The sequence below is a fragment of the Cordyceps militaris genome (assembly GCF_000225605.1).
Source record: "Cordyceps militaris CM01 unplaced genomic scaffold CCM_S00003, whole genome shotgun sequence".
NCBI classification, from domain to species: domain Eukaryota; kingdom Fungi; phylum Ascomycota; class Sordariomycetes; order Hypocreales; family Cordycipitaceae; genus Cordyceps; species Cordyceps militaris.
In genome coordinates this window covers 3,464,619-3,487,889 of record NW_006271971.1, presented here as the reverse complement: position 1 = coordinate 3,487,889, position 23,271 = coordinate 3,464,619, and the positions used below count along the sequence as shown (strand labels likewise).

At 54.5% G+C, this 23,271-nt stretch overlaps 7 protein-coding genes across 7 annotated transcripts; 3 read left to right on the top strand and 4 right to left on the bottom strand.

Moving 5' to 3' along the window:
- Positions 1-1,761: 1,761 nt before the first annotated feature.
- CCM_04705 (3-carboxymuconate cyclase) lies at positions 1,762-3,134 on the bottom strand (the record flags this gene model as incomplete). The annotated part of the gene is made up of 3 exons (XM_006669852.1): positions 1,762-2,100; positions 2,186-2,633; positions 2,752-3,134. The coding sequence occupies 3 exons, from the start codon at positions 3,132-3,134 to the stop codon at positions 1,762-1,764; spliced, it is 1,170 nt and encodes a 389-aa protein (XP_006669915.1).
- A 1,557-nt stretch (positions 3,135-4,691) lies between these two features.
- On the bottom strand, positions 4,692-8,512 carry CCM_04704 (uncharacterized protein; the record flags this gene model as incomplete). Its single annotated transcript, XM_006669851.1, has 4 exons — positions 4,692-4,742; positions 4,814-7,467; positions 7,530-7,752; positions 8,477-8,512. The coding sequence occupies 4 exons, from the start codon at positions 8,510-8,512 to the stop codon at positions 4,692-4,694; spliced, it is 2,964 nt and encodes a 987-aa protein (XP_006669914.1).
- A 1,000-nt stretch (positions 8,513-9,512) lies between these two features.
- CCM_04703 (eukaryotic translation initiation factor 3, subunit 4) lies at positions 9,513-10,529 on the bottom strand (the record flags this gene model as incomplete). Its single annotated transcript, XM_006669850.1, has 3 exons — positions 9,513-9,737; positions 9,799-10,435; positions 10,501-10,529. The coding sequence occupies 3 exons, from the start codon at positions 10,527-10,529 to the stop codon at positions 9,513-9,515; spliced, it is 891 nt and encodes a 296-aa protein (XP_006669913.1).
- A 723-nt stretch (positions 10,530-11,252) lies between these two features.
- CCM_04702 (uncharacterized protein) lies at positions 11,253-11,884 on the top strand (the record flags this gene model as incomplete). Its single annotated transcript, XM_006669849.1, has 2 exons — positions 11,253-11,286; positions 11,448-11,884. The coding sequence occupies 2 exons, from the start codon at positions 11,253-11,255 to the stop codon at positions 11,882-11,884; spliced, it is 471 nt and encodes a 156-aa protein (XP_006669912.1).
- Positions 11,885-12,497: 613 nt separating this feature from the next.
- Positions 12,498-17,051, top strand: CCM_04701 (DUF221 domain protein; the record flags this gene model as incomplete). Its single annotated transcript, XM_006669848.1, has 4 exons — positions 12,498-12,589; positions 12,610-12,758; positions 13,115-13,484; positions 13,538-17,051. The coding sequence occupies 4 exons, from the start codon at positions 12,498-12,500 to the stop codon at positions 17,049-17,051; spliced, it is 4,125 nt and encodes a 1,374-aa protein (XP_006669911.1).
- Positions 17,052-17,766: 715 nt separating this feature from the next.
- CCM_04700 (alpha/beta hydrolase, putative) lies at positions 17,767-19,374 on the bottom strand (the record flags this gene model as incomplete). The annotated part of the gene is made up of 2 exons (XM_006669847.1): positions 17,767-19,110; positions 19,174-19,374. 2 exons carry the CDS (start codon positions 19,372-19,374, stop codon positions 17,767-17,769), a joined length of 1,545 nt encoding a protein of 514 aa, XP_006669910.1.
- Positions 19,375-20,262: 888 nt separating this feature from the next.
- On the top strand, positions 20,263-22,352 carry CCM_04699 (Spo7-like protein; the record flags this gene model as incomplete). The annotated part of the gene is made up of 2 exons (XM_006669846.1): positions 20,263-20,289; positions 20,928-22,352. The coding sequence occupies 2 exons, from the start codon at positions 20,263-20,265 to the stop codon at positions 22,350-22,352; spliced, it is 1,452 nt and encodes a 483-aa protein (XP_006669909.1).
- Positions 22,353-23,271: the final 919 nt, after the last annotated feature.

The following is a 23,271-nucleotide window of genomic DNA, read 5'->3' as shown; positions in this document are numbered from 1 at the left end:
AGGCCCGGCGAGTCGCGCGGGCGCCGCACCGCGGGGTGCCCGCCGAGGCTCGCCTGGCCGAGCGCCAACACCAGCAGCACGAGGCAGCAGCTCGCGGGGGGGCCTTCCTGGAAGCCACCGGCCAGTGCCGCGCGGTAGTGTGCCCGCCACGTGTACGGGTTAACGCACGCGTACCACACGTTGACCTTGGCAAAGTAGGCCTCGACGTACGCGGGCACGTTGGACAGGTCGACGACGGGCGTCGCGGTGGCGGCGGGCAAGCGCAGGGGCTCACGGTCCATCTCCAGCTGCACCAAGATTTGCGGATCGTACTGGCGCGGCACCAGGTCGCGGATGAGGGGCCACTGTAGGAGATGAAAGGCGGCGTTGGTGTGGCACTTGGGCATGGTTGAGATGTTGGTGCCCGCCGCCGCGCCGCTGGCCCACGTCCCCAGGCCGCCGTTGAGGATCACAGGGACGGCGGCGTCCGGACTGCTACATGGTAGAATAGGCGGGTCAGGGCTGATGACGGCGGCGCCGCTGCTCGTGGTGGGAGATGAGTGCTCGTGGTTCGTCGCGATGCTGCCGCGCTGCTGCGACATGTTGGCCTGCAGCATGGCCTCGATGCGGTTGAGCTGCTCAATGATGATCTTGTCGCCAATATCAAGCTTCACGGCGGGCTCGCGGTAGACGCAGTTGGCACCGAGCTCCGCGCAGAGCTTGCATTTGGGCCGGTTGCCATCGCAGCGTGACTTGCGTGAGCGGCACACCTCGCACTTGAGGATAGTATTATTAGCACACATCTCCGACTACAGGGTATCGTGATGGCGAGCTGCACATACTGCAATGGTAGCCCTCCTTCGCGGATAGTCTATCACTCCATCCTCGAAGCGTCTCTTGAGTGGATTTGAGCCTGAACCATCCTCCTCCTCTAGATCATCGTCATGCACCCTCAACGAGGTGCGTGAGGTGGCCGCCGGTGGCGAGAGCAGCAGCGGCGGCGGCGCCGAGACTGCGCTACTAGAAGCACTGCGAAACTGCCCTCTTGGCTTGGAGACCATATTGACCTTGCCCACGTTGTCTCTGGATTTTCAGTTTGGTGGTGTGGTGTAGCGCCGCGACGGTCCTGCTCTAGCGAGCCCCCCCGGTGACGGTCTAGCTGCGTGAAGCCTAGCAAGACAGGTATGCCCGTTTTGAAAAGGCAGAAACGAGTTGTAAGATAGTCTGCCCTGGAATCAAAATAGAAACCATGCTCATAGCTGCTTTACCGTATTGGGCGGGGCAGGAACGGCCAGGTGTTGCGCAGCGGTCTGGGATCCCAACTGTGACGGGTGGAAGGCCTCTTGACTGCGCAGCTGTCCTTGGCACCTAAGGATTGGACTATACAAATTCAGTATATGACGGTTGATTCGACGGGAGACTTGATTCGTACCGAGTGCGCTTTGATGTTTGGTTCACGTTGGCCGTCAGCAGATGTTGAGGTGGTGGTGGGTCAGGCTAACTAGCGGCGCAGCTGAACTGAAGGCGCTCAGCTTGTACAGTAGGTTTCGTGATACACACATACGATAGTGGCATGGACAAGGCAGGCAAACATCTATTTGAATCATTTCCGAAAACTGCAGAACCTTTATTGCTCCCAATATAAATCCAAACATGCGTGCGTGATGGCGTATATGTACATGAAAACAGCCGGCCGTATGGTACTCTCCTCGTTAGAAGTCGTTAGAAGTCGTTAGAAGTCGACCACCAAGTCTAGGCTTCGCACTTCGGGCAGTCCCCATCTTACTCGTCAAAGAAGACCGAGGTAATGTTGCCCGAAACGTTGGAAAACGACTCAAAGTCGCCGAGATCGCCCGACTGGGGGTCGCGCTTGATGATGACGACGCGGGCGTCAAACTGCATGCCGACGGCAACCTTGGTACCGGCCTTGTTCATGGAGAATTGGCGGGGGAACCGGCCGCCCGAGGAGACCGACTGCTTGAAGGTGAGCTTGCCGCTGGCCTCGTCGATGGAGAAGTTGATGAGGGGGTCCGAGTCGATCTGCTTGTTCTTGTCGTCAAAGTCGGGAATCTTGACGGTGTATTCGCGGCGGGAAGAAGCAATGAGGAACTTTTGATCAGGCTTTTTTTTTTTCAGCCCAGTTAGCATTCATTCATTCAACAGACAGACGTTGTTCTTTCTTCCGTCGCACTCTAGGATAACTCACAGAAACAATAACCTCGGAAGCGGCGGCCGTGGCAATGACCCCCTTGCCCTCGCCGTGCACGTCAATGTTGAAAATCTCCTTGAGCTGGATGGTGTCTCCGTACGTGACCTCGAAGCCGATGATGGTGTTGCCGAGCTCGGTGACGACGTACATGAACGTCTTGGGGCCTCGGACGGCAAACGCGACGTGGCGCGGGCCGCTGCCCGGCTTGACCGTGACGGGGGGGATCTCGGTCACCTTGAGGCTCTTGGGATCAAACGAGTAGAGGCGGATGACATCGCTGCCGAGATCCGGCGTCACAATGTACTTGCCCGTGGGGTCGAGGATGACCTGGTGCGGGCGCGGCGCCTCTTGCTTCGGGCCGAGGGGTTGCGTGAACTTGAGCGTCTGCACATTCTTGATGTTGGCCGGGTCGCTGACGTCCCAGGTGCTAATCGCGGAGCCGCCACTGTGCGCAAAATGTCTCGTCAGTAAAAGATTCCAAGCAATATAGATATATAAATATATGTATATATATATGTAGAAAATATGCAATCACATTGGGGGAGGAGCATCGAAACACATACTAGTGAGCCATGGCGAAGCCGTGGCCCTTGCAGCCGTAAAAGATGCCGCTCACGGGGCCCTTTGGGGTCTCGACCCTGCCCAGCTTCGTCAGGGTGCCATCGGCGCTCGTCTTGTACGACGACAGGGAGCTTGCCGTCTCCCCGGCCTCGTCAATGCAGAACAGCTGGCCGGCGGCGTGGTTGAGTGTCAGCCACGAGGGAGTCGGCGCGCAGTCCTGGTTTCTGGCCACGGACTTGAAGGACGGGTACTTGCCGCCGGCCGCCGGCGTGGTCATGCCCATGTTGAGCGTGGTGATGTTGCCGTCCATGGAGCTGACGTAGAGAAGGTCAGAGGCGGCGGCGCCACCAGCCAGCAGCATCGCAAGCAGAGATGGGCGAGTCATGGTCGATGAGGGAAGAGGGGGGCGTTTGTGGTATTGGACAAACAAAGGTGAGTTTTGTACAAATAAAAGCAGAGACTAGATGGGAGGACCCAGTAGTAGAAAAAGGATGAGATATCGAGGATAGCCTTTCTTGTCGACACCTGGGAGGGCAGCACCCCGGCTTTTAAGACAATCCCCAGAGTCAGAACAACGAACCCTTTCACTCACAGTAGTGTATTACTACTCCAAGGTAGTCAGGTACAAAGCCTTCAATGCAAATAAATAAATGTAACCAAGCAACCCGCCGCCATTGAATGAACCAACTAAGTTTACGCGCCAGGCCTAATTGGTGTCGAGTAGCCTGCTCCGTCCGTCAGGGGAAAGCCAAAAAAATAATATAACAAATATATATATATATTATTATTATGTTGTTTCTCCAACGTTACTTCCCCTTCCCAGTCATCACTTGGCCAGATGCATCATTCCTGCGGGCCCAGCCGCCCGTAGGCCATCGACAGCGGGCGTCCGTCCCATCTCGCGCATAATAAGGAGCCAAGCCCCCCTCCATCGTCTCAGCTGCTACCAGGATGGCTGAGGATTCATTCGATATCCGTCGTCCTATTTATTTGTTTCTGCGTCTTCATTGTGCTTTTGCAGGATGAAAGGGGATTGGACAACGCGCGCGTGTCTCGCCCGACCCCCCGAACCCAAAGGAATGGTAACTACTCGCCCTACCTTTTTGCCTTTTTGCCTTTGTGCCTTATACTTGCGCTACCTCTAGTTAACTAGTTACCTGTATGCTTTAGCCTTTTTGCTTACAGGTGGGAGGTGGGACGATTGGCCCCCAGCCTTCCAGGGGTCTGTCTTGTTGAGTTTCCTCTTTTGTTCACTCCAGTGGGGAGACCAAAGTTCTTTGTGGGTTTCGTCGCAACTAGTAAACCATGCAAGCTGCTTGCTGCTCTACATCAAACTGAATATCCCACTGTCATGTATGCAGAGATGCGCGACAGGCCGACTTGGGTGTATCCGCCAGGGTAAGCTGAGAGAGCGACTCGCTGGGCTGTAACTGTACAACACAGCACATGCAAGACAGGTGTCCTTGCATAATGTCTGGACAAACCCCTCGAGTCTGGACAAACGCTTTGAGACTACTAGGTAATACTCTCTACCTATGCATCACAATACTGTGGTCGGGGATTTTTTTGCCTTTGGACAGAGATCAGGCGGTTGACTGGAGGACAGCGTGCGTTCAACCCCGAGGGCGTACCGAGTATCCGCGAATCCCACCCACCTTTGAATCAGCACTGATTATTTATTTAATTGTTGGGCAGGAATACAATGTTGGATTCGTCCCCCCCGCACATTGCCAATCTGGCCTGTTCCAACTGTCCATTCCCCGCCAATCTGGCATCCAATGACCTCACTCAGTGCCACTATTGTACCGTGCATCTTCTCTTTTGTATGCACTTGTTTCTATTCTTTTGGGTATCCTGTCTCGTAAAAAGTGACTCATTCCATCTTCAACCACTCCACAACTCCGCGCTCAAACAACCCCGTCTAATTTTTCCCTCCTGCAGCTCACTCGATAGGCGTTGTAGTGCCTCTTGATCGCGACAAACTGTAAGGCGCCTAAGACGTAGCGGTTAGCACTGTTCCTATAAACAAATCCATCAGAAAAACAAAAACAAAAAAAAACTCACCAGAACCTGCTTTGCGTTGCAAATTCGCCACGCCAGCTTACGCACATTGCGATCCGCAAGCACAACCGCCGGTGCAAACTCAATACCAAACATTTCTCGCACAGCATAAACAATTCTCTTTGCGTATTTTCCATCTCTTTCAACCGGACTGCCAAACACTTCTGTTTCGTCCTTGGGAGCAATCTTCGGGTCACGGTCCAGACAGTTGCGCACCACTGGTAATAGCAGCGACTCAACAGCACTGGCGTACATTCCCTTGGCGTCCACGTCCACATCCTCCTCATCAAATTTGCCTAGTGCAATCTCAAAAGGCTCCGAGATTGCCATGACTTTGTGATGCCCATCGTGGTGGTAGCGGAATTCGAACACACCCTGCGTCCACCAAAGCCTGTCACTTTCGAAAATGACTTCACCACCAACACCGTCATCATCACCGTTTTCGCCAGGAACCGGGTGCTGGGGAACAATAACAGTGGCCTCCAAGCTTGGGTTGTCGTAGCTGCTCGCGTTTGTCGGCACCCACCGCCCCAACGATGACACCTCAGTCTTGTCCCTCGATCGATTGTCGCTCACCATATACAGACCAATCCAGTCTTTGCCACTATGGTTGGCTGGCGCCGTCCATTTCACCCGCAGAGGGGCGCCGTATTCAAAAGTCATCGTCTTGACTTCCTTGGGGAACCTGCCACTAAGACCCTCTTTTCCGGTCGCTCGCTCGTGAAGCGACGTCAATGTGGAATGCTGACCATCAACCTTGAGAGAGAATTGCTTGGGATCTAGGCCCTCGACATCCGCCGAGATGCGCGTGAGCGTCAGCCTGGCAGGTGCAATGTTAAAAATGGCCGAAGTATCGCGGACAATAGTCTTGACACCTGAAGCAAACTTGGGCCGCGCTGTGTCGATAAAGTCCTCAACGAACTGAGTCGTGTCGTCCAAAACCTTGTCCATACTCTCCTGTAGTGTCTTGACGGGAGGCGGCAGCGAGCGCTTGATAAACTTGGTCAAGCCAGCTTCACTTCGGAGACGTCTACCGTAAATCTTTTGCATATGAGGACGCTCCACATACGAGATGAACCAAATCGTCATCAGCTGAGCCGTAAGAGCCATGAGGAAGATGGCACGACTCCAGGTGATGAGTGCAGCACCCCACAGTCCCGCAATACCGAAAACGCGCTCTGGATTGTTGACGAAGCGGTAGATGGAAGTATACGTCAGCTTTGCCCGGTGGTCGAAGAAATAATCACCGCAGAACCAGCCAAACTCGCCAAGGGAATCGTAGACGCTGAAAGCGGACCAAAGCTGCAGCGCAATCAGACTAGCACCGATAACATGCTTGAGCAGCACCAGCCCGTAGCCCCAATCGGCAGGGAAAGAATACATCTTCCAGCATGCGGCAATGAATGAAGCGTTTGACATGATCATGCTGATATGATGCATGCCCTTCCATTGGCGCCAAGCCTCCTGGGCCGTCTCGCCGTACTTGAGAAAATGGCGCGTCCAGAATTTAGATTTGGATTGCTCATCGAGAAGAATGCCGAGACCGACGTGGTACCAAATTCGCCAGAGCAGAGCATGTCCGACGAACATGGCCTGCCAAAAGGGAGTGGCAGACGTTGCCAGCGCAAGGGTCGCCACATATCCAGGCATTAGCACCACAGCAAAGTCGGGGACGCGGAATAGATCCATATTTGCGAATCCAACAAGGTTATACACCGCGTCTGGGGAATCCTTTGGCGAGACCAAGATGGAACCATCGGGTGATGACTGTGCGGTGGATTGTCCGGGCGTCAGTTTTGTGCCCGCATCTTCTAAGGAAACCGGCGTATTACGCGGAGGTGGCGGGTTGTAGGTCTTTTCAATGTGCGGGTTCTCGACAATGACAAGGAAGGCGAACTGGGCGGCATGGGCGGCGATGGAAATGAAGAGTACTTCATAGCTAGCAGCCATCATTGAGATGCCGTAGTAGCCAGCATACCCGATCGAATACATGGGATGAGGAGCCATCTCGAATACGCCGTCAAAGGTCAGATCTTGGTCAATGAGATAGAAAAAGTCGCCCCAGTACCAGGCGAAGTCCTTTACAACTCTGTGGGCGTCGAGTTTCACCCATAGATTGAAGCCAATCAGAGCAATGCCGATAGTCCAGCGCGTGATGCCGATGAGCAAGCTTTCGGCTTCGGGCGTGTGGCCGCAGACAATGGCAAAGAGACAATATGACGTAAAATCACACATGAGAATCAAGTCTACGACCCGTCGAAAAACCAGCCAAGTATTGTACTCAATGGGGGCCTTTTCAAACTCGTAGTCTTCCGGGATCTTTGCCTCGAGCTCCGTTTTCAAGAGCTTGTAGAGCCATGGCCGCGGGTTGTTGCCAGACTTGGGGTTCTCAAAGAGCTTCCAGCGGATGGCCCAGGAGACGATTCGGTTGTAGTTGGATTGGATGTGTAGAAGGACACCGATTCCAACGTTGTACGAGGAGCGCCAGAAGAGGAAGATGATGGCGAAGACGGGCTTCTTCCAGGTGGCGGGTAGCATGTATGCAGCGAGAATATGGAGGGCGAGGATTGCGATGACGGCGAGATCCGAAAGGTTCTTTGGCTGGCGGGGGTCAAGAAGCTGTGAAACCATGTCGTGGGTAGTGGGAACGATGAAGACTGCAGACGAAATTAGCCCACAGAGAGCAAATGGCAGATGTACTCTAGTTGCTTGGACATACTGGTTCCATCCGGCGTCCTGCCGTACATCTTTTGGGGTTTGGCATTGGCATCATCAGGGTCGAGGTCGGTGGGCGTGGAAGGATCGCCGAGTTCAGAGGCTGCCGGTGTGCGTTGGGAGTTGGCAGTGTCGTCGCGGTATTGTTGCCGCTTCCGCAGCTCCGATGGAGCAGCCGTAGTCGCCATTGTAAGCGATTGGGGTTGAATCCAGAATGCGACAAAGTGCTGGAGCAAGAGGTTTGCAGAGGAAAGCCACGAACTACAGGAGAAGACGGGAAAAGGTCGAGTGGGCGTACGGCGAGTGGTGGGCGCGGAGTGGAATGCGGATTGCTTAAATACGGTCTGGTTCCGTGTGGGATCGGGCATGTAAATCTGCTGGGGGCGGCAGTGCGAGAGGGAGGCGTCGAGAAGAGCCGGGGCACACCACCGTTAGGTACTATAGCCGCAACGTCACGGCTCCGCTGGAACGCGAGATTCGGCTGAACAACTAGACCCAGTCGTGTGAATTCCAGCGAACAAGAATGATGGGATGAGGTGGGTTGGCCTGGATAACGGGCAATGATTGGCGAGGGAGGACGCGCTCTTGAATTGGCAACGATCCGTGGCCACGACAGAGCTGCAGAGGCAGGCTACTGCACTGTAACCTGGGACCGAGGGAGCGATGCGGGCGATGGAGGGGCGGGGTCTCACCGTGTCGAAGTTGCTTGTGTCGCGCGACAGTGATGGAATTGGACGAAGAGATGAGGGCTATTTGTTGGGCGAGGAAGGCGGCTCGGGATAGATATTAGTGCATGTTGTTTGCAAGTGAGGGAGCAAGGGAGCTACAAAAGCGTGGAGAAACGGGCTCCTGTGGTGGGGTCGCTGCCGTGTTGCCCCAGGGCAGCCAAATCAGATTCCAGCGTCGGTTTCAGCGGTCGCGAGGCTGGCGCTAGCGCTGCAGTAGGCCCACGTAGCGCTGGAAGGTTGCTGGAAGAGACTGGAACATGGCTGGATTTCAGCGTCTTTATTTAGGTACCTAGTTATTATTACAGCTGCATTTGTTTTGCACAGGTGTTGCTCATAACCAGGTAGGTAATTACCAGGTCGGTACCTAATTATATGTAACTCTCCTGATTTGTTTCCGATTCTCGACAGCGAATCTACCTACCTAGGTACATACAAAGGCGAAATCGAAAAGGCAAGCAACCAAACGGTCCATCTCTCTCAAAGTCCCAACTATCCGCCCTCAATACCAATCTGCCAGTCTTCCTTCACTGCGGCATTTTCCTGGGTGCGGGTACCTGTAACTAGACCTGTCAGGCATGCACCGCGTTTAGGTGGCTTGACACACATCCAGCAGCGCAATTACTGCATGTTAGTCCTCGTTTTGCACCGCGTGATGCAGCTCCTCATTCGGACCAGAGACAGATGCACCTTCCGTAATTAGTTAGTCATTTCTATTCATAATATCATCTTTCCGAGTATCCAAAACGACGCAATGCTGCGTGGCGCTGGCCTACCCGTCCGCCACCTGTTGCGTGATACTTAGTTGCGTCGACGATCAATGGAAAACAAGCAGTACAGTGCTCCAATAAAGTCAATCACACAGCATGCACGGAAGCTGTAGCACATGCATCTGATATATAATATAGATTCAAAACAAAAAAGAGGTATATCCATTGCCCGCCCCTACAGAGCATCGTCCTGAGTGGAAACAGCTTCAACCCCTGCTCCATGTCCCTCTTTCACATGTCAATTATTGCAAAGTACATTCAACAATTCACAGAGCTTCTCAACAATATTGAGCTAATAAACGGAACCGCAGCTTGCTCATATCTTCAGGACGTGTCAATATCGTGTCTGTTCCCACACCCACCAGAGCTCTGCCGTCCGCGTCAATCAAACGCATCGTCAAGTACACGACTCCCAACAATGAGGGTAAAGTCCTTAAATTCCATTACCATGCCCCATGGTCCCTTCTAAAACTATAATGCAACGGTGTACTTTTACGCGGCCTTCTTGGCAAATTCCACACGCAGAATAAGATGCTTGAAACCATACCCGTCCATCTTGCTGGCCGCCTTGACGGCATCGCCCCGGTCCGCGAAGCTGATAAAGGCGAACCCCTTGGCCATGCCTGTTTCTCTGTCCTTGGCCAAGAATACCCTGGTGACGCGTCCAAAGCGCTCGAACATGTCGCGGAGCTCGTTCTCCTCGGCCATTTCCGACACCTGTAGCCCATATTGTTAGCGTCATGATTATACCGGCACAACCATCGACCGCTCTACTTACGTTGGTGACGCGCAACGTCGCGAGGTCGTCTCTCTCGCCGTACTTTGAGCCCGCCATGGCGCTCGCCGACACGGCTCCTCCACGCATCGCGGGGGGGACGTAGGATCCCTTCTTGGCGCCGACGCCGCCCGCGGCGACGGCTGAGGGCTCGTCACCCATACCCGCGGCGACGTCCGCGGCACCGTTCTCACCAATGGGGGCCATGGTGTCCTTGTAAGGACACCTGGCTGTGAAATGCTCGCCGTTACAAATACGGCACTTGACCTTCTTGTCCTTGAGCTTGTCCTTCATAGCTTGCGCGTTGGGGTCGGCGCTCTCATCTTTAGCGTCCTTGCGCCAGCTGACGCTTGGGCGGAAGATCATGTTCTCGGCGATGGAGGTCGTGTCAGCGGCCGGGCCGGCGCCGTCGTTGGCACTCGCGCCAAACTTGGCCCAGCTCTTGCGGTCGGCCACGCGTGGGTTGACCTTTTCCGTGTGCGTAATGAAGCGGATGCGGCGCGTCGTCTTCACTTTTTGACCGTCGTCGTTGATGCGGTATGTGATAATGGTCTTGGTGCCGTCCTTGTTGGCGATTGTCTGGGGCGCCGGCAGCTCGGTGCTGGTCTCCTCGATATCATCATCGTCGGCCCAGTCGTGCCTGGAGGATGGTGGGGTCAGTCACTGCGAGTTTTGCCCATGCCCGCTCAGGAGAAGTACACTCACTTGGCCTTGGTGGGAGCCGTGGAAGCCATGATTTCGGTTCTTGTCTGCAGCTATGCGGTAGAGCGTATGTATCCTGTTTCGAAACTGCGTATGGCGTCGGTTCGAGGGCGGCGTGATTGTGTTCGACTCTTTCGTGGGGTTTCTTGTTTCTTTGAATTTACCACTTTTTCGTGGTGCGACACTAGCCACAGTGGGGCCCGTTGCTCTCGCCACAACATGAATGTGGCGTCGCAAGTCACGTGGGAAATGTTCATCGGCTGCCGTGAGCCAGGTTGGCTGGTTTTACACCCCATTAGATCGATTAAATAGTATATAGTATATTAATTTGGAAGGGACCTGTTGGAATCAAGGTGTATCTGACAAAGCCCTATCATGATGAGGTTTCGTAGTTAAGATTCGTCGACGTAACTTTCCTAGGTCCCGACTCGGCCAAGTTAAAGTTTCTTCCTTGGTGGTGACGAGGCTTCCGTCTAAGCCGTAGAGCGCCGCCGACGACGACGATGGAACGTGGGTGGTGGTTAGTTTTTCTTCTTTTTCTTTACGATACTGAATTTTTGCGTGAAAACCAAATAGGTCCTACGTACGTGCGGATACAGAGTAGTGGTGTGCCAATCTTCAGGATTGACATATCGTAATTCCAACATCTTCTTGGCAGCTAATACAAACGTCTCAGCCCAACTTCCCCCGGACTGACTGCCAAGGGGTGATTCTGGTGGGCAGCCAAGAGTGGCGCAGCGAGCCCAGCGTCTAAAATGGCCACTGCGCAAAGCCCGCCCGCCACTGGGTGTGCGTAATCGATTTATTAAGCCGCATCCGTCGCCTGCCGTTTCGACCGAGACGTCGCGGGTTTCGACCTTAAATATTCATCAACACCCGCCATCTACAAAGGTCCTCATTTAATCAATTTATACACACTTGCTGCTGGTCGAAGTCCTACTCCCCTCCAGCAACTACCTACCCGTCCGCGATCGATACCTACTACATACAATGTCCGGCAAAACCGAAGAGCACCCGCCACCTTACGGAGGTCCTCCGAACCCTCCCAAGGCCACATACCCGGGCGCAGGCCCGGCGGAATCAACATATCAACGAAACGATGCCTATGGGGCTCCCCAGCAGCAGCAGCCTTACTACCAGCCTGGCCCGCAGATGGGATACCACCAGCAACAAGGGCCCTACGGTCAACAACAATACGGCCAGCAGCAATACGGCCAGCAGCAATACGGCCAACAACAATATGGGCAGCAGCAATACGGACCCCCTCCAGGTCAATACGGCCAGCAGGGACCGTACCAGCAAGGTCCTTATCAACAGCAGGGCCACTTTGGTAACAACGACAGAGGAGGCATGGGCGGCGCCGCCACTGGCATTCTTGGTGGTCTAGCTGCAGCCTGCGCGTGCTGTTGTTGCATGGATATGCTGTTTTGAATGGTTTGATATATAATAAAACCAAGGAAGCCCACTGGGGGTCTTGGGGTGCCATGGCGCTTGTATCGCGACGCGTTGAATGGAACTCCGGATCTGGACCGAGAATGTGTTTGCGAGGGGTTGTCAATGTGCCTTTGTCTTTTTCTTTGCGGGCGTTGGAGAGAACAGAAAACACCTTGTTTCGTTATTTTTGTAGTTTTATACGTTGCCCTTAGCAATAATTTACTGTTGAGCTGCGGCCTCGTTGGGGTGAAAAGTGAAAAGTGATGATGGGTGTGGTTCGTCTTGGTAGCCGAGTCTGGTAGTACAACGATCTGGATATCGCCCTATTGGGTGTGTTGAAAATGCAGGTGTTGTAGCGTGCGTGTTGTGACTTGGTAGTCTCAGCGCGGGCCATTCTCAGCCAGTGAATCAGTGATGACGCTTACAGTGGGTGTAGGTACGTGGGTAGGTCGCTTCATGTACGAGTCCTGGCCACAGGCAAGCGCCAGATCGTCCTTTGAACAGGGGGTGCGGCGCTATGGAGGGACGATGACGGTCAATTTTTAATGAAAGTGACAACGAATACAATGGCCACGTCGATGGCATTGATGCACTGCGCCGCTATAGTCTACTACCTTGGTACCAGTATCAATACTATTGACTGGCAAAGCAAGAACCGGCATGTATAGACTAGCGCAGCCACATGGTGGGTGGCGTCTCCAGAGGCTCTGCCACTGGACAGGCGTTGGACCTGCAGTGGCACAAGTCTAGCAGGACCCAGCAGGGCCAAACAAGGCACAAGGCCCAATCGTCAAGCGGCAGCCAACCACTGAGTGCCGCTCCCTTTGGTCCCTCCCGCCTGTGACATCACCAACCTCAGGGGGGTTCCACCAAATTTGTCCCTGCGAACAACTCTTGATGGCGGGTCGCTAACGCTCCCTAGTTATAACTAAATTCATTCCCCCGATGGCTTCCCATATGTGTAACCCGTTGGTATTGTTCTTTCTCTCGTTACGCTCCTTTGACTCCTTTGACCTCGACATCGCTTCCTTACACGCCTGGCTGCACTCCAACGCCCGCATCGATACGAAATGCCACCACATTACTTATTCTAGACCTGAGACGAGAAACCTCATCTAGGCCAATCTGACACAAGCGTCGTCCCTTCCCTGCCTGCACCATCTCGCGCCTCTCTCTCCAAAAGAGACCCCCATCCACACGCGGCAAAGTCGAAAACCAAAACACATTTCCGAGCTTGCTCACCTTTGGGTGTCCCATATCGACATGGAGAGGGTGCAGCATCGCCTCGTCTTCTCCGCCGCGGGCATCATGCTGTTTGGATCCGCCTGGCTGCTACCCTCGCAAGCCATGGCGGCCTCGAACCCCATGACGACCGATATTCGCCATCTGAATATACTGCCTCGCAGGAATGATACTGTTACTACTTCGAAAGCGCAAGGACAGTCGGGCATCGGCCTCATCACATTTGTCACCTCGATTGCTACAGCCCTAGTCATCTTCGGCATCCAAATATCTCTATTTGCGCTCCTTCGCAATAAGCTTGCACGCATTTTGTACTTATCCCACAGTTACTCCCCGATACCCTAACGAGACTAACGTACTCTAGTAAACCGAAAACATATCTTGTCCCCGAACGCGAGAGAACGGAGCCGCCCCCGAACAACTTCTTCGCCATGATCAGAACCGTGATTCGTTTCAAAGACCGCGAAATCATCAAAAAGTGTGGCCTCGATGCCTACTTCTTCTTGCGCTACCTCAAAACCCTTCTCATCATCTTCATACCCATCTGTGGCGTCGTTCTGCCCATTTTGATCCCGCTCAACTACATTGGAGGTCTTGGACAGCGGATTGACATGAGTGCCGACAACAACACCGCCAATGATAAAAATGTTACCGGCCTAGATACGCTGGCCTGGGCCAACATCCGCCCCGAGAACACTGGCCGTTACGTGGCCCATCTTGTGCTGGCTATCTTGGTGGTCATATGGATCTGCGTCGTCTTTTTCTTCGAGCTCAAGGCCTACATCAAAGTTCGACAAGATTATCTTACTAGTGCCGAGCATCGTTTACGAGCCTCCGCCACTACCGTACTTCTCAACTCCATACCCAAGAAGTGGCTCAGCGAAGACGCGCTCCGAGGACTTCTTGACGTCTTTCCGGGAGGGGTCAGGAATGTGTGGCTGAATCGTGACATGACCAAGCTTCTAGACAAGGTGAACCTTCGCGAACAGATTCACGCTGCCCTGGAAAACGCAGAGACAGAGCTCATAAAGGCCGCCAAGAAGGCTCAACTCAAGAAACAGAGGAAGGACGAGAAAATGGAACGCAAGAAACTGAAGCTGGTCGCGCTTACCAGAAAAGAGAAGGCCGCCAGAAATGCGAAGCGAGACGAGGAAGCCAAAGAGCTCGCAAACAGCGGAGAGGGTGAGGATGCTGGCGATGCGCACGAAATTCCCCACACAGTCACTGCTGCTGTTGAGGAGTCCGCTCTAGAAATCGATGAAAAGAAACATCACATTCACGGTGATGACTATGACACAGACCACGGCGGCATGCGCAATCCCCTGGCCGGCCTTACCAAAACAACAGCCAAAGTTGCAGGCGAGCTAAGGAACGTGGCTAGCAAGTCCGGCAAGGGAATTGAAGATGGGCTCGGCACCACGCATGGCTTTGCACCGCTGTTCTCAAAGAGCAAGAAGAACTTGCCCCTTTCTTCTCAGCGCCCGGGAACGACTGATTCTCAGGCAACTCATACACCTGATGGCTCCAGTGCCTTTGCGACAGCCACTAGCGCCATTAAGGACGGTGATGGCATGGAGGGCCAGACCGTGAGTGGTAACACGGTCAGGAAATCAGACAAGAACGATTTTATGGATAACCGAAGAAACCGATTTTGGCAATTTTGGAAGCCTCCATCTGGTGCATACGCCTCGCCCGTCCCTCAAAGCTCTGAAGCCGAAGATTATATGTCCGCCGGTCAGCAAGAGCACAAGACGTCTTGGCAAACGGTAAAAGGCTTCATTCCGTTCATGGGCAGCGAGGATAAAGAAGTGACTTATCCCGAGGCATTCAACCCAGAGAATGATGACACGGAGGAAGAAGATGCTGAATGGCGTAAATATCTTAAGAAGAAGCACCGCCCAACGCATCATCTCCCTCTGTTCGGCGTCACCTGGCTTTTCGGAATTCCTGGGATTACGAAAAAGGTCGACACAATATACTACTGCCGAAAGGAACTTGCACGTCTCAATCTTGAAATAGAAGAGGACCAAAAGCACCCCGAACGCTACCCGCTCATGAATTCGGCCTTTGTTCAGTTCAACCATCAGGTTGCGGCACACATGGCTTGTCAAAGTGCCGTCCACCACCTCCCTCGCCACATGGCCCCCAGAATTATTGAAATATCGCCCCGAGATGTTGTCTGGGACAATATGGCCATATCTTGGTGGGGGGAAGGTCTGCGTGCCTTCATTGTTATTGGAATTGTGTGCACCATGGCCTTTCTATGGGCTATTCCAGTGGCTTGGACGGCGGCGGTAAGCCAGCTTGACCAGCTGATCCAAGACAATAACTGGCTGAAATTCCTCAAAGCGAACAACGATATCCTGAACTTTGCCAAGATTGTTGCTGGTGTGTTGCCTGCCACTCTCTTGGCGCTTCTGCTGGTTTTGGTGCCACTCATCTTAAACTTCCTCGCGGGTATTCGAGGTGCCAAGACTGGAACGCAAAAAACCGAATTTGTCCAATTTTTCTACTTTGTCTTCTTGTTCCTTCAAGTTTTCCTGGTTGTTTCAATTGCCTCCTTCTTCGCAGCGTCGCTCGACAAGTTCGTCGTCAACATTCGAGAGCAGTTGAACTCTGTCCAGAGTGTATTGAACCTCCTGGCCAATAACCTCCCGAAGGCAGCCAATTATTTCTTCTCATACATGGTGCTGCAAGCCTTGACTACTAGCTCTGGTACACTGCTGCAGGTTGTTTCTCTCCTCTTCTGGTTTGTCATTGGGCCCATGTTTGACAGCACTGCACGAAACAAGTGGGCGAGAAACACGAACCTCAACAATGTACAGTGGGGAGCCTTCTTCCCTGTGTACACGAACTTTGCCTGTATCGCGATTTTTTACTGCGTCATTTCACCTTTGATTTCCATCTTTGCAGTTGTTACTTTTGGCCTGTTGTGGCTTGCGCAGCGCTACGCAATGGTCTACGTCTATCGCATGGAGCGCGATACTGGCGGCGTCCTATACCCACGCGCCATCAATCAGACTTTTACCGGTCTGTATTTTATGCAGCTGTGTATGGCGGGACTCTTCTTTATTGTCAAAGACGAAAACGACACACGCCCCTGCATTACACACGGTGTCATCATGTTGGTCGTCATGCTTTTGACCATGCTTTATCAGTATCTTCTAAACCAATCCTTCTCGCCACTATTTCGCTATCTGCCCATCACCTTTGAAGACGAAGCCGTTCTCCGTGACGAGGCATTCCAGCGCGCCCAAGACTCCCGTCTGGGCGTTGACGAAGACGATGAAGAGGATCTTAAGGAGTTACCAGACCTCCGCGAGAAGTCGCCATCTTTCATTGAAGGTGAAGAGGGCATCGAACTGAATACTATGCAACAGGAGAACCGTCGTCCAGGCGGTCTGCTTTCTCTCAAGCCGATGAAGCAAGTTGGTTCGTGGGCTGTGGAAGGTAGCAAGCATGTGGGCGGATGGGCCAAGGGGGGAGGCAACCAGCTGTTGCGTCTGACCAAGGCCGACCGCAACTCTCAGGCCGCACAGTACCGCCGACAGCAGCGGAAGAGGGATCTCGAGGCACAGCGCGCAATGGGTAATGCCCTTTTCGGCGGTGTCCATGACGAAATCGAAGATCTGACGGTGGACGAGAGAGATATGCTAACACGGCACGCCTTTCTACACTACGCCCTGCGAGCCCGTCGTCCTGCCGTTTGGATCCCCCGCGACGACCTAGGCATCAGCGAGGATGAGATCAAGCGCACGCGCGCGTTCAGCAAGCACATTTGGATCAGTAACGAAGGCACAGCGCTCGATAGTAAAGTGCGCGTGATCTACGGCAGGCATCCGCCCGACTTTTCCGAGGTTGACCTGATTAATCTCTAAGGACAAAACTACAAAAGCAACAAAAACAACATTAGACAATACGGCATGGTTTGCGTCACTATTTTGCATGGCCATCATTCACACTAGCCCCAAGGCTTTCTTTTTTGTTTCATTCTGGCACTTTGTATACGACTTTGGGTGGTATTTTTTCTTCCAACCCGGCACATGATCGCTTTTGGCGTCTGTCCTTTCTAAGCATATTGGGAATGTATTATTTTGATTGCGCAATTGTCCTATCCAGCATCATGTATCATGGCAAGTGAAAGACTGTATAACAGCGGAATGTGGAAGGTCGCGAGTGTCCAAAGATTAGAGGATAAAGAGTAGACGGATACTTGAATAAAAGACAAAGTGAACCAGACATGATACTCAAAAAGTGACGGGGCGTGAATCGATGGAAGGAGAAAGTCTAAAATCTATTGAAGTGAAATATTATGTATGCATGCCGGCGTGGGTTACCTGCACATGCTTGTATATCTAATGTTTAAAGAAGAAGAAAACGCCTAGTCTGAAAAAAAGGAAATCGATGAAGATGGCCTTGACCGTCCAAGGAGCGTCATCCAAGATGGATTGCCGCTCATGCTGTTTGAAAAAAGGAAAATGAACCGTTGCAGTCCAAACACGAAAACCACGCCTAGCCTCAAGACGCCGAAAAGAAAAAAAAGAAAAGATACTCCCCCAGTCCGTGCCGACATGCATTACTTTTCCTTCTTCATCAATAGTCATTGTTCTTTTTCGAGGTGGCGACGACGTCGTCCATTTCCTTTTGCAGGGCGTCGTTGAAAAAAGCTGCATTGTCGAGGTACAGGTGATGGCCGGCCTTTGGGACAATGACAACCTTGACGCTGCCGTTCTCCGCGCGCCTCTCCTCGTCGGTCGCGCCGGCGAGCGCGTCCGCCTGCGCCCTCTTGAGCTTCTCCTCTGAGGCGAGGCCGCCGGCCACGTCCATCCAGTCGTTCTCGCCGTACATGAAGACGATGGGGAAGCCCGTCTCCTTCTTGGCCAGCGCATTGCTGCTGCTCGTACGGGGCAGGGGCTGGCGGCCGACATCTTGGATGCGGTTGATGACGGGGCGTCGGGCATAGGCGCCCGGGGCGAGAATGTACGCGAGGGCGTACTCGCCGCTGCCCTTTTGCTTGAAGATGGAAAAGGCGTAGTCGTGGAGGGCCTGGGCCTCGGGGCCGGGCAGGTGGTTGAAGCGGCGCGAGGTCCAGCCCGAGACGAAGCGCGGGCCGAGGGGCCCCGTCATGCGTATGATGCTAAAAGGCGAGACGTTGGCGTCCCAGAGCCAGACGAGCCAGCTGGGGATCGGGCGCTTTGGGGCGGCGGGCTGTGCGCTATCGGCTTTGGGGGAGGCGGCTGCGGCGGCAGCAGCCTTGGCGGCTTGAGCGGTGTCATGGCCGTTCTCGGTAACTTGTTTCTGGTCCTGGGTGAATTCGTTCTCGAGAGTGGACTCGTCGGGGTCGGGCATGGAGGCATTGACGGCGTAAGGGTCCTCGGGGATGCCGACGGGTGAGGCGAGGATGAGCTTCTTGAGGTGGCCGGGGTACTTGAGGGCGTATGAGACGGCGAGGTAGCCGCCGAGGGAGTGGCCGAGGAGGGTGAAGCGCTCAATCTTGCGCTTTTGGCGCCACTCTTCGAGGGCGTCGACGAACCAGTCCTCGGCCTCGATGACCTGCTTCTCCTTGTCCTTGGCGTGGATGCGGAAGGCGGGGCGCGACGAGTTGCCCATGCCGAGCATGTCGAGGGCGTAGAGTTTCAGGCCGGGCATGCGCGAAATGGGCTCGAGGTTCTTGTAGAAGAAGCCGAGGCCGGCGCCGTAGCCGTGGACGACGACGAGGGTCTCGTCCGTCTTCTCGCCAATCTTTTCGACGCAGACCTCGTTGAGGGCGCGGTTCTTGCCTGAGAGCGGTACCAGGGTGCGGCGCCAGACGCGCGTGCCAAAGGGGTCGGGGGTGGACGAGGCATTGGGGTTCGCGGCGCTGTCGGCAGCTTCTCGGAGGGTCGGGATGAAGGAAAGAACTTTGCGCTCAACCATGGACGGCGTGACGCTCGTCCACTAGGATTGGGTGTTAGCGAACGAGGCATGTATGCGGCTAGGGGGGGGGGTTGGGTTTCTTACCCATTGGTAGGCGGCTTCCTTGTAGCCGAGAGGGAAATAGACAGAGGGTGGCCGTGTCTCTCTGTTTTGTTTAATCTGGCTAGTGTTGACGTGCTCATTTTCGGCAGCCATCTTGGCAAGTTTGGACGAGGTGGGAAAGGACGAGGCGAGAGTGACGCGGGTGCGTTGGAAAAAGACGGTCGCTTTTTGCTGTTTGAGCATTCCGACTCGTTTCGCTAGAGGGCTGTGACGGGGCTTTTAAACAAAAAGCCCCAGACGACAGCGTGTCCCTGATTGCGCAAAACTCTACCAAGGCAGCCGCAAAGGCCAGAAAGTCCACCGGCGGAGAGGGCGATAGGTACTGCAGGCCGAACGGGGGGGGAAGGCTGAGCCGGCGACGTACAGTGCTGCTATGCCGGGGCGCCTGACAGGGCTGGCTGGAATTAGGCGGGGGAAAAGGAAAAGGGCTTTGCGTGAGCCGGTCGACGCGTCACAGAGCGTAATTGCGGCGGACGCTTGGTGGTTGCGGATATTCCAGAGGGAAAGCCCGCCCGGATTTAAGAATGTGGCGGGTGGTGTTGGGCTCTGTCCGTATCGGAGTTTGCGTCGATCCGGTTTCCGACGCTACGGCTCGACGCGGGATCAAGGTTTGTTCATGGCCGAGAGGTAGCGAGATGGTGACGGAGATGGGCGAGGCAGGCGAGGCTTGGTGGTGGCTTGCTGGATAAAAATGGAAGAAGCAGAAGCGAGAAGCGATGGAGAGGAGGGGAGATGGAAGAGCGAAGAGAGAAGAGAGGAGCGAATGAAATTTTGTTTCTGCTGGATCGGTTGGGAGAGCCGAGATGGTGCCTTGATGACGGGGTGCTAATAATACTGAATAATAATTCCCCTCTGTCCCGTCCACTGCCCGTCCATCAGAGGAACCAATTAGTGCAATACCCCCTGTAACGTGGGTTAATGGGTTGGCGAACTGTTACTGTCACCAGGTAAAAGGAGGGGTGGAGGAAGAACGCTGTGAGCGGTTTTTAGTTGGGGCATAGAACCCGACTTACAGTGGGCTTTCCCCAACGTGTGCTGACGGCTGGCTCTTCGAGGCCGACTGACTGTAACATGTACAAAGTGCCAATGGGGTTTGAAGTAGGCGAAACGAATATTGTATCTATTTGCCCTGTTTTGCCTTTTTTTTTTGCAGTATTGACAATATTTATACACATGATAACTACTGTTTTCTACGTGTCGCTTTGTTGTGGTCACCTGCTACACATCTCCTCAGCTCAGCACTGCAGCAGCCCGTCATAGCGGGGTCCTTGCCCGCCAGCTTCAAAGTCCAGTCGTGCCTTTTCGCCCTGCCTCTTCACATTCATCATTCATCAATCAATGACGTTCCCAATGGACCGACCTACATGACCTTCTTGCCCCAGCTTCTTGACCCCTCCTCTCCCGTGTCTCTCTTGCCTCTCAACTTGGCACCCTGGCGCTACCGACAGTATCCTATTGATCAGCAGCACTTTGTAGACGCCGGCGTTCCAACTCCCCAGCCGCGACCCACCTCCATCCCTCGCCTTTTTCTTCCCTTGCCCGTCTCCGTACAAACGTTGCCGAGCTCAAGGACACTGCCGATTCCCGCGTTGATATCCATCGTCCCAAGCGACCCCCAGGCCTAAATGCCTACCGACAACCAATCAATTACGCCTTACAGAGCGACTCCTTGAATCCCGATTTTCCGTCCGTCTTCATCCTTCAGCACCTGTCGCGTGCGGCGGCCGCGCCAGTAGACATCGTCGGGCTGCCGCGCCGAGCAACCTTATCCAGCTGCCGGGACCACCACGCTCAGGAAATACTCTCATCACCGCCACGAAACCTACTATACCCCTCTCCGACGCGGACCAAGCATGCCCATGACCGAAGACATTGACTCCATCGTCAAGGGGGCCCCCGTGGTCTCCCCAGCCATCAAGGCTGCCGCCGCCGCCACCGGCACCAGTCCCATCCTCCACGAAGATGTCAAGCAAGGTGATCCCTTGCACAACACCCCCAGCTCGCCGTCCATGATCTACCTCAACCTCCTTATCCTCGAAGCCTCTCTGCGCGCCCAATTCCTCGAGCTGCGCGCGCGCAAGCGCCACCACACCTTCTTCCTCACCCTCCTCAGCGCCTGGGTCTGCTTCTTCGGCTACAAGTTGTACTTTGCGCCCCGCGAGGACGGCCAGGGCGTCGGCGGCTCCATCTACTGGGCCGTCGAGGGCGCCCAAAAGGTGTGCTTCATGGGCGGCATCATCACCGCCGTCCTCGTCTGGGCCACGGGCATCTGGGAGCGCGGCATCCGCTGGCCCCGTCGCTGGTTCGCCATTTCCAACCGCGGCCTGCGCGGCTTCAACTGCAAGCTCGTCCTCATCCGCAGGCCCTGGTGGGCCGAGGCTCTCTCCTCTGTCGGCTTCTTCCTCACCTACGGGCTCTTCACCCACACCGCCAGCTCCTCCTACCGCCACGTCGACCCTTCCCTGCTGCGCGAGGTCGAAAAAGAGCTGCAGCTGTCCGGCGACGGCCACCACCCGACGCTGATACTACCTCACCAAGATGACGTACGCGGTGGCCACGAGGAGGATCTCGCCCCTGGTGGTGATTACGTCAAGCTGCTACTCCTCGCCAAGCCATTCTCCCCAACCTTTCGCGAAAACTGGGAGCTGTACCGAACAGAGTACTGGGACCGTGAAAACGAGCGACGAGCGCTTCTACGAGAAAAAGTAAATGAATACGACGTCAAAATGGCCAAGGCCCAGCATGGTTGGCTGTGGCGCCTGCCCTGGAAAAAGGCACAGGTGAAACAGCAGGAGACGCCCAAGGTTCTTCACAAGAGCCACATTAGCACCGAGAAGCTGCACAAGCGCCGCAGTAGCAGTGTTCGGCGCGGCTCTGTCAGCTCGACACGCAGTGGCACCCCATCCTTTGACCTCGACGACGGCCACCCGACGACGCGCCGCGCCGGTTCCATTTCAAGCTTGACTGAGAAGCGACGGAAAAAGGCCACGAGCCTGCCCAAGTCGAGAAAGCAGGGCTCCGAGTCTCGGTCCGTCACGCCGGACTTGCCCCCCTCACCCCTCGCCGGAGACGCGGTTGTCAAGAGAGAGGGTACGCCTGACAGTGGTAGAGTCCTGCGCAGCGCGAGCGGGACGCATAGGGAAAAGGCCCAGGCAAAGTGAACCGATTGTTTTCCTCCATGATGATATGTTAAATAGCGGATAACGGACATCAATGGAATCAGAATATATTCCCCTATCTGTATTGCTACTTAATACGCTCGGTGTGTGCTTTGTACAGTTCCGTCAACCAGCTTACACCTCGGCAATGCTCACCAAGCCAACATGAGGGTTGCTGCTGTCTGAACCCATGTGGCTCACGGCAGAAAATGAAAACTGACTATAGCATAAAGAGAAGTAGATTGGAACCCGAATTGCCGTTCGTTCAATTCCTCTCGATCCAGTTCAGCAGCAAGCATAATAAACTAGTTAGCAAGCAGCATCCCCACCAATGACTGGTTCCAGTGAGATTTTAAAAGGCTATCTAAAACAGCCACCGTGACTCACAAAATAGCCCTCTGGGGATGGGTCCCAGAAAGGGCAACTCTTGCTGCCATTACGCATCACCCATTGGGCCGTGGTACGATGGCCTGCCATGCAGAACGACTCTTGGTAGGGATCATCAACGGCAACGCACGTTAGGCAGTGACTCAAAAGAGATGTAATGAAATCATGAAGTGGTCTTGTCGCTTGAACCGAATGGTCAATCGCTCAGAATATGGGTTATAAATACGTCATCACAAGGCCTTGTCCATTCCACACTCAACATCAGCACCACACACACACAAACACAAACACATGATGGCAAGCCAATCCACCATCGAGGTCTCGCACCTCGACACATACCTCCCCTCCCCCACGCTTCCCATCGTGCTGCGCACCACGCAGCCCGGCGACGCCGCGCGCTTCGCCGCCATCCTGTCGGACCCGGCCAACGGTTCGGACCCGCACGCGCGGGCCGTCGACGCCGCGAGCGCCGCGTCCCTCATCGCCAAGCAGCGCGCGTCGGCCGCCGTGCCGACGGTGCTCGACGTGGCCACGC